Below are 13726 nucleotides of genomic sequence, written 5' to 3'. Positions count from 1 at the left end.
TTTTTGTTTTTCTGATTCAAGATTCTCACAAGGTTCAATTTCATTATTAGAATATTCAAGTATTTCATTTTGGATCTACTTTAATTCTTTTTGCAATTTTATTTAAGTGGTTAATTAAATCCTGATATTTAGATTGTTCTAGGTTTTCGTAGCATATGCATTAATGTATTTGTTTTTCCTGATCCGGAAGATCCACATACATACATTCTAAAACACGAATCCGGCATAAAAGGATAAAATTGCTTAAAGATATTAGATTTATCACTTTTTGTGTCATAATTTGGAATTTCCATTATATAATAATATTACAATATCTTACATTATCTTACATTATTATATAAATGCTAGCAAAAATTTATAAACCGATTACAGAAGGAATAGAAAGCCAAAAAGAAAAATTATCAAGACAATTAAAAGCATTACCTGAAATTGAAAAAACAATTAGCATTAATTCCAAAAAATATTTCAGAAGATTTAGTACAAGGTATTACCGAATTAACTAAAGGAATGCAAGAAGCAGAAAAATCCAAAATACAACAAGAATATATATCAGTAGATTGGGGAGATGAACCTGTTGAACGGATACCTGAGGATGTATTTAAGAAATCAGAAGATTACGGAAGAGAAAAGATGAGAATAACTGAAAAAACCGTTACTAACAAGAAAATAAACTGAAGAAAAAATGGATAAAAGTTCAAACATTAGAAGAAGCATATCGTAGAGAACAAGAGGAAGAAAACAATTATTTGAAATATTCGAAGCAGAAAATGAGTATAAGGATATGGATAAGTATGAAGAAGCTAAAGAATTTGCTGATGAATTGGAGGCAATACCGGAGGACGTTATAGTTAATTTTAATAAACCTGTTGATTTGGAACTTTTAGATATAGAAAAAAACACATACCAAATGATTTGTTTAACTTAATTCGCGCTAAAAAATAACTGAGGTAGGCTTAAATGATATTGTTAAAAATGTATCAAAAGACATAAAAGATTTGGGTAATAGATCTGGTACAATAAAGAGAACGAAAAACCCTACAAAACTCGAGCTGAAGCAAAGGGAAGCAATTACAGCCGAGAAGGAAAATTTAAAAAAAATATAGAGAAATGGTTACAGACCTGAAAATGTATGTGATAAAATATTCGGGAAAGGGAATAAAACATTACAATCAAAAGCAAAATGTACTAAAAAAGCCAAACGTTCTAAATCCATATAAAATTTCACCAAATGGACAATATGTTAATTTATTGATTGATCTTAATAAACTTTATGGTCAAAACAAATTGATTGCTAAGGATCAAAGAACTGGAAAACAAGTTATTAACGTTGAGGTAGATGATGATTTAATTGATTTGATTAATAAAAGATATAACAATAATAAAAAACATTCAATACTTTCTCGGAAAATATTTGAAAAATTAACAGAAATCAGGATTACCTATCAATAAAAGATCCATGAAATTTAAAAAAGTAATTAGGGGTCAAGGTTATGACGTTTGTCCATACAATCCAGAAGAATTGGTTAATGATTTAGAACTTATTTGTGGTAATATTGATGCTGGAAATAATAATGAAGAACTAAAAATTGAAGGTATTAGCATAATTGATGAACTATTTAAAATGAATAAATTGTTACCAGACCAACATGAAAAATATTTTTCTTGAATATAAATGGAACAAAAAAAGTGTTAAGTTCTGAAGCAGTTAAAAATACAGATGTAAAATACAATAACATACAATATCAAGACAAAACAAGTGTATTATTCAATTACTATTGTTTATTTTTCATTAAAATGTTACAAGATGGTATAAACATTTATGATTTATTGCATAAAAAATTAAACATTAACAATATAGAACAAAATGAACAAACAATTATAAACTATTTGAATAAAAATGGTTAAAAACGTGATAGTCTATAATACTGTCAAAATGTGTCAAAAACGTTATATTCTATACTACTCTCAAATAATTATAAATTATTTTAAGAACTACTAACAAAAAAAAAAAGACACTATCACTTTCTATTTCACATTTCACTAAAGCTGTTCTGATTTATCGTTTTCATTTGGTCAAAGGGTCAAAACTCTAGACAGTCAAACTTATATAGTAACTAAAATCAGGAACATTAATTCTCTACAGAGAGAAATCAATAACCACCTGTTCAGCAAAGCGATACTGGTAAATCGTCTGCTAAAGAGTTAACTTGTGGTGTTTACAACGGGATAAATTTATATGTTATAGAGCCAGTACATGAATGGTTTAACCGCAGGTTTTAACATACATTGTTACAAATTACTGAAAATTAACAATGTAAAACAAAATAAAATATCAAATGTTGTAGCCCATTCTTGATTTAATCGTTTAAATTCCATTTCTTATCAGTTAGCCGTAACTGGCTGATGCAATATAGCGAAATACTCTAATGAAAAACCGATATTGTTTATGCTTGCTGTGTAACACGATATTGATTGAAAGGCTAGCTAGTAAAGTGAATATTAGCATTAAACTGGAGGCCAAAACTATTCTGTAAATTGTTTTCAGTCCGGGCGTAAAGCTCTCGTTAAGTTTTTTTTTTAAATATTCTAAAAGTAAGATATATGTTTTCTTCATTTTATTAAGCCAAAGGTTTTCATTAAACTTTAAAATCTGTATTTTTCTAATTTTTCAAATCAAAGTATATAATTGAATTGGTCAGCATTGGCCAATTTAGGTTAAGGGTAAGGGTCAAAATGAGGTCGAAATGCGCCAGTTTCGGTATTTTTTAAACTACTTACAACACAGAAAATATGGATTTTTACCATGTCTGGAAGGCTTTGGACCCAGTTGAATCCCGTCTGGCCGAAACATGAACCAGTTTTATGCATCGTCGACTAGGTACGGGTCATGGCTACAAAGTAACACGGTGATCGAGTACCTGAGTCTGTCACAAACTGACATACGGGCCTTATTGTATCTGTAGTGTAAATGCAGGTATTGCATCATCTTTTTGTAAATGTTTGAGTTATAGAAGTAAATGTCAGATTTCACGCATAAAATACCGCTAATGTTTTTCTGTATTTCATAACTTAAGTTTCCATGTAAATTTTATTAAATTCGGTCCAGTAATAAGAAAGTTGATATTTTATAAACTTCAGTAATTCATGTTTTTATCCCCAAAACTACTATAACGGGCCTCAAATTGTCAATTTCAATCCGCGCCAAAGTAGTCAAATTTCCCGGCTATATCGTGAATCCCGTGAAAATAAAAATAGTCAGAGCTCACGCATTAGCCGTGAGTCCCATGAAATTTAGTATTTGGCGGGACATTACCCTACAAATAGACTGGACTAGATATGCCTTGCGCACACCACATTCCGACATTAGACGAATCTATGTCAGACTAATTTTTCTTGCTAGAAATTTATGCTCGATCGAGGTAAGAAATTTATTTGTTAGATTTTTGTATATTTTTGCATTAAGATTTTTATTTGGTAAATTTTTGTGCATTCTACAGAATTCTGTAACATTTACTTTTCGGCATGTGATTTTGGCTAGTTTCGGTATGTCAGGATAATTTATTAAATTTTTCAGACTTTTGTAAATTATTTCGAAAGAGGAGTCTAAAATGTTTCGTTTATATAAGATGTAAGATTTGTACTGAAATTTGTAACATGATAATTGTAACTTACTCTTTTTCAAAAACATATGTAAAACATTTCGTTGTTATGCGCGGCTACTAAACGCTAGCGCCACCACCAAATTGTGGTGATAAGGAAAAGAGCTATCGACATTTCCGTGGTGCAGCTATCGCCCGTTTCTACTTGTAAACACGTGAGTAAAATTTATATTTTATCTTATATTTTCATTGATAGAACTTTTTTCGAAATCAGAGAACGTAGTTCCGTGTAATAACACTTTTACTACAGATGGGCTGTGATTTCATTAAAATAATATGCAAATTGTGGTGTAGGGAGCTTTTCTCCCGAATCTTACAGTGGCGCATTTTCGTATCGGCCAGTATTCGATCACCATTCCGATGAATAGACACACTGTAAGAACATACCTGCGCATGCAAATGGTGTAGGGATGATAAATAATTATATACGCACACACCATGAATAATAGAATCTCGGGTTAGAAGAAATATACCAGGATTTTTTTTAAAAGTGGTGGCGCTATAACTCTAGTGATGGCGCTATACAGTAGTGGTGGCGCTGTTACGGCATTCAATAATACGAACTGCTGACGCGTCCGGAACATAACAAACACCAACATTCTCTAACTGATAATTTTCCTGCAATGAATTATGTTATTAAAGAAAGAAAAACACGATCATAGTTTACTTACCTTCATGAAACATTCTCTATCCTAGAAAAAAAGAACAAAATACTCACAGACCCTTTGGACTCTTGTAGTCAAAGTAAATATTTTCCTTTGTTTATATTGTTAATGTAGAATTATTTCTAACCTTTAAATATTCTACTTAAATACAAACGTAAGTGTACTTTAAATTCAGGTCAAGAAAAATAGTAGCAATACTTTTATTTCAAACAAAGATTTGTGTCCAGGAAATAATTTGAAGATAGTGTAGAATTTATTTGTTATATTAAGATTCTGAAAGTTACTCCCCTTTGTTTTTATACGTCGTTTGCATGTCATTGTAATCAAAAGACTTCTAAAAAGTGAGTACAGTACATTTTCAATTCCAATTGATTAAATATGATTAATCAATAGAGCTTAGATGTACAATCTGAATCCATAAACATGTAGATTATTTTGCGATCATGTAGAGGTTACTACATGTATTTTGTTGAGTAACGTAATTTGGGTGTAGTGTGGGATAGGTTGATAAGATCGATTATCGTAGAAATTCCCGGGGCTTGCAGACAGACATGTTCATATATTTAAATTGAATATATCAGCCACTAATCATATACAACAGCGCCACCACTACTGTATAGCGCCACCACTTGAGTGATAGCGCCACCACTTTCAAAAAATAGTCGTGTTTAAACTTTTTACTGTGTTTTTCGTAATTGTTAGGTGTATGGGAATACGTGTAATTCATTTCTACACCATTTGCATGCGCAAGTATGTCCTTACAGTGTGTCTATTCATCGGAATGGTGTTCGAATACTGGCCGATATGAAAATATGCCACTGTCAAATTTGGGAGAAAAGCTCCTGGCGCCAGAATTTGCATAATATTTCAATGAAATTACAGCCAACCTGTAGTAAATTTTTTGTTATCCTCTGAAGTCAGCTCAGGGATGCAATCACCTACCATCATAGGGAGCCAAAACGGAGTCAACGTATTCACGGTTTAAAGGGACTTTATTGGAAGATATGTTATATTTTTTGTGGTACTTAGAGTTCGAAATTATCTGAAATACCTGTGCCACGTCACGTTACAAAGAAACTGTCAGTGATAGAAATTTGTGTCTAGAGATACTTAACTCTGATTTTTTTTCTTTCTTATAATCAGTTTTTTTTTTCTATTAATCATTTTATGTAAATAAATTTGTAAATATTGTAAAGGGTGTTGATTTGTTCTGATAGTTATTGTCGCCGGTACGTCCATCTTGTCACAGAGTCGGCCATTGATGTCAGGAGAGGTAATACATGGAAGTACGGAATTACAGTTGATATTGACACTATGTTAAATTTTGACCTTTGTTCTACATCCCGAGTAACTACTATACCATATATGGATATGTTGGTAGATGTCTAAGCTTTACGTTCAAACTATTTACAAGTCCATTTGATGCCATCAGGGCTCAGGACAGGTCTCAGAATGCGACCAATCTTGTTTTATGGGGTAGGGTGCTGGCTAAGACATAGCTGGCCCGAACAAGAGAGCCGTGAGAATTGATCAAATGGTGTAAATGGACTGCCTTAACTGGTTTGAAAAGTACATATATCGAGAATATAACCGGACTTTGACCTAAGAACTTGACACCTAGTCGACCAGGTTCGAACTCGATTTGGCCTGCTTCCTGTATAGCTACTGGCTTGTCCTTTGCAACGAGGTATCATTTATTAAAATTGGACATAAGGTTATGAAGATACGACTCTTCCGACAGGGTTCATCCCTAAATTTAATATATGAAGTATGCATATTTTTACGAAAAATTTTACATTTTGAGACGGTTCGATGGTAAATACACACAAGTTATATATCTTTCTAGACACTGTTTAAATTTAATTTAGAAAAGTTATTTCATTAATATATCTTGGGTTTGGAACATTCTACAATAATTTGAGTTTAATGAAAAACACGGAGTTTTATACGTATGGAAAAAAAACGGAAAAACAGCTTTTTTCTTTAATTACGTACAGACGGACGAACAGATTATTTCTGATGCAGCCTTTCAGATATTATATTTTATAATTTTTGTTTGCAGTTATTAACTCCCTGGGGCCTAAATGCGACTATAGGCGTTATATTTCTACCCCTGTAGCGTCGATATGCGACTATACGCGCGTTATCAGGACTCCCCAGGACGGCGATTGACGAGTGTAGTCGCGGCACCGAGATCATGATGATTGCGATAAGTACTTGTTAATTTTTGATAATCTTGACAAAAGCAAAATTACTTTGCATACTGGCTATTATTTGTTTGATGTAATAATTACTAGTTGTGCTAATAATTAGTTCCCTGTAACTATGCGGTAATGTAAATGAAATAAAAAGACGATTTCCGCTGTGTTTCGTTCATACTGTATTTCAAAAGAGTAAAATAATGTCGTCGGCCAGAGATCTTTCTTAAAATGAAGAAAATATTTATTTATTATCATGCTGATTCTGGAACATCAGTTCCGTCGGATGATGATTCCGACGATGCGATTCCATTATCAGACAAATGAATGGTCGGAAAATGTTAGTTTTAGAAGGCTGAAATATTGGTACACTTACATTACACACGATACAAATTGATACAAAATAACACAACAAAGCATGTTTCATAAAATATAAAAAAAGTACATGTAAATAAACGCATGTTTGTAAATTTAATAATTATTCAAGATGGATGTAAATATTACAACTTAACTGTCTCAGCGCGTGACACACAACATTTGTGTACATGTTTAGAAATAGATTATACATCAAAATAAATCACTGATATTCACACAAAAACGGGTGTAAATTTATGTAATGCTGATGTAAATATTCAGTGTTAATGATGCATTTCTGTTTATGGCAATTTAATGTTCAAATATCTATTAAACGCAGTAGGTGTGTTAAAATTATGAATATTTCGAAGTGAAAATTTTTGTTCTATTGAATATAAGCTACGGACGAAATTGGATATAAAAAATATTTGTTCAAACTTCGAATATTTTGTAAGTATATTTCAATTTACACCCAAGTTAATAATGTTTCCCTGCATGATTTCAACTGACTGTATACGAGTGTGATTATGATAAGGTTAGATAATGTTCTTCGACGTCAGGTGGTAATTCTTATCCCGCCGCAGCAAGTATGTTACGATATCGGCCTCATACAAGCCAAAAATGCCAAACTCAGCAAATGTTCCCGACTGTTTAAATGATAGTTCCAGATACTTATTTAAAGAAATTTCAATTTGACATCTTGTTCTTAACGCGTTTTATAACAAAATAAAATTGATGAAGTATTTGAAAAAAGGCGACAAAAATTACAGTTGTGCAGTCCCTATAGCTGGTCTACATATCGTACAGACTGACAAAACTTTCCTGAATGTATTAATTTCCATAGAAGTAATTGATATAACCAAAGAGTGTTACTTTAGTCGTTGAAAAATATTTTTAGATAAGTAAGGTTTATTTACGTGTTTCTTTTTACGTTTGGACCTAGCACCCATGTTCGAGCCCTTGTGACCCTAAGGATCGGGTTTGAACCTTGTGCTATACCTTCATGAAAATGGTTATTGGACAGTTCCAGAAATACACGTAACTTTTATTAAGATGTCTTTAGTACTTTTGTCGTAATAATTGATTGAAAATAACTTTAAATTCCCCCTCTAGAGACCGGTCTGACCCAACCAGCGAGCGGGTTGGGGTTTGCGTGGGGGTTTGGGGGGGGGGGGTCTGAATGTCTTTCATTGTGTAGTATTTAATAGTATCTATCTAACACTGTCAAACCCTACTAGAAAAATACAGGTTTTGAGACTTTAATTTCGATTTCAAAACTTCGATACCCAGACACTAGGGATGTGAGGAAAAATGTTCGAATCTGTCCTTAATCTCTTGCATATCGAATGCGTAACCCCTGCGCGATTTTGCCTTCGTGTGTCCATCATTTAAGCTCTTTAGAAAAATCTATGATTTTATTTCGTATTCTAAGAGCTGAAAAAAGAGATGGTGAAAAGTGAAATTCTAAAAAATTGCATTATTCTGGGAACATGGAATTTGCGACTTCCTCATATTTTGCGGTTGATTCTTTAAGGTCAGGGTTGGGGGTTGGGTCAAGGCCAAACATTTGGTAGATCTACTTTGGGACCAATCAAAGCTCGTCGGAAAATCTCGACCGGGTTCACTTTCTAAGTCGAAAAAAAGGACATCAACTTTGACCCGGTTTCTTTGGTTACTGTTATGTATTTTGATACCGGGATCATCATTTAAATGTTCAGAATGACCTAAGCTTTATTTTTGAAAGGAACGCTTGCAGGCGGACTTATTTTCTTAGTATCAAAATTGTCGACACCGGTACGGGGAGCGTTTATTATTTTTACTGTTTTACCAGTTATTCCTCTTTACTTAAAAGGGCCCATTTTAGCGCAACGAATCGAATTTTGCTTAATAACATACAATTGAAATGACCCAAATGTTATATATACGACCAACACAGAATAAAATTGAAAATAGGAATAAGAGGTTTTTCAATGCCATTTTCAGCATACTTAGGATGACAAAGTTAGCAAAATAAATTCTTAATAATAATTGAATTCATTGCATGTAATGTCCTTTAAATTAATTTTGACTCAACGATTTTCATATTGATGGCATAGTTAGAAAATTGAATACTTAATTATCATTAGAATATCTGCATATGAATTTTATGACTGAATTATAAAAATCATTGTAATTTTCATTGGTTACAACATCAAAAGTAGAGTTATGATAATATATCACAATTTACATAGAAAAATGAAAATTAGGATGTCAAAATAACTCCAAATAAATCTAATTTGTTTGTCTGTCATAAAAAACACTGAAACACATTTCTCTTCTTTTCATAAAAAATGTGTTTGTAAGAAACAATTTCGACCTTTAACCTACAGTTTAGCAGTCTCCCTGCCTTCTGAATGACGATTTAGCAAATTCGCAATAAAATTTCTTATATTTGAATCTGCATATTGGTATAGTTGTAATCAAGCCAGCAAGATGGAGTCTACCCAATTAATTAAATGTTTGAATGACTTTTACAATAATGCAAAGACAGTTCACCACCATTTTGTTACATTTATGTTTATTTATCTTGTACTGAATATTCTAAAAGTCACTGCCAACAGATATGCTAAGGACAGTATCATATCTAAAAAAAGTACAAAGTATATATCAATAGTTTATACTGATCAGATAAGCACAATGTCGTGAATTGTATAGGGAAAATAAAAAAAAAATAGAAAAATAAGTTTCAAAATATTATCTTGATAGTGCCGTTATTCATAAGGTCATTTTTCCAGTGACGGGCCCTAAACGAGATATATTGTATTTAGCATACAATAACCTATATTTTCGTTTTGTATATGTCGTCATATGTTACGATTATTTTAGATTGACATTAATATTTAGATCACAATTTGTGACAATTTGTAACAACTTCAACTATAGTGACTATCATAACAATTAATTTGATAAAGTAACATGTATCTGATTCATTTAATTGGCTGAGTAATTTGGCATTAATGAATCATGAAGTTTTGTCTTGAAAAAATACCTGAATATTCTTTTAAATAAATTTATAGAATTAGAGAATATTTTCTTACCTTGGCTTTCATTGCTTGCTGACACCAAATTTCCCATTTTCTAATAGTGATTATTTTATTTTCCTTTTAAGCGGCGAAAATTAAAGTCCCGGATGTTTTAAGAAAAGATGTTGTGTCTGATCAAATTTCAAATATCTACATTTGATACATGCAGCAGATAAATACAGCATAAACTTTTGCTAGGAAGTGTAATATTCATAACACGTCCAGTAATCATATCCTCAGTTATTCAAAAAGGGTAGTAATGCGTATAAACATTATCGTAAAGATCTTTATACGTTTTGTAAGGACTCTTTGATATATTTGTAATTTCACAAAATATTAAATAGTTTACAAGCAACCACGCACATATCACGAATTGCTTTTACAAAGGTGTTTGATATATCGTTAACCAAGGACACAGCTACTTTACAAGCGTTATAGACTTTATTTCTCATCGTTTATTTAACTTATTAAATGGCCCAGTAATTATTGAAAATATACTAGACATATATAGTTATGGTTAATTTGACCATTTGACACTGTATTATGATAGATGAATAAACTTATGTGTACAATAGTGTAAATAAGGTACTTAAACTACGATAATGTGTTTCATTAATTTATAAAATTAGATGAATGTGGGACTTTTGTTAAACGTTTGTGATTGTATACAATGGTATATTTAGTACATTTTTACACGACAGAGTTGGTTTGGGGTAGACTACTTCAAAATTTTAACCAAAATAGTTGCATCGTTTTTAACAGTAAATTGTTTTGTTTTTAGTACATTATAAAAGAGTGTTATGTCCGATAAATCTAAATAGAAGTTAATTTAGTTGAAGAAATTGATCAACTGCATGTGAATATATGACTAACATGACACTCAACGTGTAGTCAGTTTCTATGATTTGCTTGTTCCTTAGTATAAGAAATTGTTTTTCATAGCTGCAGTATGATATTTCTCGTCCCCTTTAGCCTTTTTTGTTTATTATTTTCTGTTCTGTTGACTTTCATATTCCTCTGTCATGGCATCCGTTAATATACCATCATTTTTATGCCAAGTTTGTTTCGCACACATTTATCTTTTGTTGGCTTATAAAACGAAACTTTTACAGATTAAATTTTCTTTTCAAAGAAAACATGTCTTTTACTTGCATGAAGCCTTTATATTCACATACGTTTTGATAAAAGTTTCATATAATTTATATCAAAATCATCGGCCAAGTACGTTTTCAATTCTTTCCTAGTAAAAAACGGTACACTCCGAGGAAGCTATTTATGTGTTTCGCCATTTCTGTCACAGGATCTCATTGGCATGAACTTTCCTTGCAACTCCTTCGTAAGCAGAGAAAACAGACACGGACATAATCAACGGAAAGTTGAAATTTCGATATGTTCTGTTTCTCCAATTTGACTTGCGATTTTCTTTTGTAAAATCATCACATATGAAGAAACAATGGTCAATATTTGAAACTGCACGTTTTGCTCTTTCATAACCTTACCCCGAGTTTGATTGTAAGATTTACATATATCTTAGTTACGAATAGAAGCTTTCCCATCACTTACAATTCATTTTCATATCCTGCTTAACAGCTTTCTAAAATTCGTTTAGGACACACATAGTCGGCTCTTCTGTATTAAAAATTACCAACACCATATTTATGTAGTGTTGTGTGTGGCTTACTGTGTTTTGCAAAACAGAACGGAACAAGTTCTGGCTTACCATTAGGGGAAATCATTTCAATTAGTATTACACTGAAGTAAAATTTAATATAAACGTTTATGAAAATTATTATGATTATTGCAATGAATAGGGTTGTCTTTGTCTGTACTCATATTTGAAAGAAAATGGATACAAATTTATTTTTTGTTCCGTTCCGTTCCGTACATTATAACTTATTATTGTTGCTATAGTTCTTGTTGTATGCTGGTAATACGTTTGTATACATGTATATTGTTTATACTTTTGAAGCGCAATACTTCGTATATTATTTAAAGTGAGTGTCTCATTTTCAATTTATAATCTTCCTGTACCTGCTTATTAAGTTTCTTTAGTACGCCAATGGGAAGTCCTTTTCGGCATTAAATTTGAAATTTGAAATTTAATTGGATAACCGTATTTTACGGAATGGAACAACAACTATATTATTATTATTATTATTATTACTGGTGGTGGTGGCGGTGTTTGTTGCTATAATTGTTGTCGTTACAGCAATATGATCTAGAAGAGGATGCATGTATGCTGATAATACGCTTTTACATATTGTTTTTACTTTTGAATTCTCATATACAATTATGCATCATATATTATTAAAAGTTGTGTTTCATTGTCTTTTGCATTTTTTGTTAGGTTTAACGTCGCACTGAGGCAATTAAAGGTCATATGGCGACTTTTTTTAACATTCTTTATTCAGTTTTTTATTTCAAACAAGTAAACAATTAAGTGAAACATACATTGTCATAAATGTGATGTTTACAATGTTACAAAATACATGTTTATGATAAAATGCAAGGTTCTTTTAATACATTCTAAAGTATGTGAGATGTTAGCTTAGTAATAAAGTTCTACTTTCACTTAAAAGGTATGGTTTAAATTGTTAATACAAAACCCAACATTTCAAGAATCGTATTAAGAGTATAGTACGCTGGGTAAGCAAGTTTGTAGCCAAAGATAATTGTTTGCAAGGACTTTAAATTTCTTTCGATACAGCACTCTATAAGTGCACATAATATCAAATTCTAACCGTCTTGAACCACCGTAAAATCTAAAAATACATATTCGTATTTTCAACTACATCGCATACATTGCATTAAGGTGATTCAACCATTTTTCATCAAAAACGTATTTCTTTACAAGGAAAATTTTTATGGAAAAGTTTATATTTGAAATGTTTAAATTGTTTAATTTTATTGTCATGTAAACTATTCTAAAACCTATAAAAGGGTAGCCATTTAATGTCTTCTTCAAAATAGGCGTTTCGGTGCCTATGTATGTACGGTTTTGTAAATTTCATATTAAAAGGTATGGTGATAGATTTGTTTATTTGTTAAATCGTGGATCTCTGTGTTATATATGCAAAGCTCGAAGTTTGTTTCCAAAAGTTCAGAATGTTTGTTCTAGAGAGCGTGAACCCAAGTTTTGGGAATACATTTTTTAAAATATTTATTTCAACGATCCATTTTGTTTTATAATAAAGTTTATCATAAACTTAATGTTTTCTTTACAAAGTACTTCATTTTTATCTACTACATCGTTTATAAATATTATGTTTGATTTAATCCAGTTCTTAAAAAAAGATTTTCCTTTATACGTGATAAACCTATTTCCCCAGATAAGTTCTTTTCTTATTTCTAAAAATGATTAGGAATGTTTACATTATTACCATACTTTTACAAAAATATTTTTGACATCTGGATTTTAGTAAAAACTAGAACGGGTAACATACTTTTACAAAAATATTTTTGACATCTGGATTTTAGTAAAAACTAGAACGGGTAACAGTGTGTATGCTTTTTATACTAGCGATATTAATTTGAATGACTAGAAATTCAGACCCAAATTTACTCTGTGTGTAGTATTTAATAATTACTTTCCAGCTGCCATTACAGTCGTCTGTAAACGCTTTGACCCATTTTGTTTTCTTATATTATATATGACTCTAGACCTACCATCTCAATAAATCTGTTTTATATGACCTTGCTGATCTAGATTGATTGTTTTGTGAATCATGTTTGCAAGGATTCTGGCATCTATATTAAGAGGGGATATAGGTCTCCATTTTTCTAAATTC

The 13726-nt window shown here is 31.3% G+C and overlaps 1 protein-coding gene across 1 annotated transcript in view; it reads right to left on the bottom strand.

The window, feature by feature from the left end:
• The window catches only part of LOC128554138 (interferon-induced protein 44-like), a 37774-nt gene extending 27661 nt beyond the window's left edge, over positions 1-10113 (bottom strand). The window contains exon 1 of the mRNA XM_053535386.1: positions 9954-10113. Within this exon, the coding sequence (XP_053391361.1) occupies positions 9954-9990 (37 nt within the window). The 5' untranslated portion in view covers positions 9991-10113. The remainder of the gene's footprint in view (positions 1-9953) is intronic.
• Between the last annotated feature and the right edge of the window lie 3613 nt (positions 10114-13726).

This window comes from Mercenaria mercenaria, unplaced genomic scaffold, assembly GCF_021730395.1.
Source record: "Mercenaria mercenaria strain notata unplaced genomic scaffold, MADL_Memer_1 contig_4744, whole genome shotgun sequence".
In the NCBI taxonomy this organism is placed as follows: domain Eukaryota; kingdom Metazoa; phylum Mollusca; class Bivalvia; order Venerida; family Veneridae; genus Mercenaria; species Mercenaria mercenaria.
This window is presented reverse-complemented; position numbering and strand designations above follow the sequence as displayed.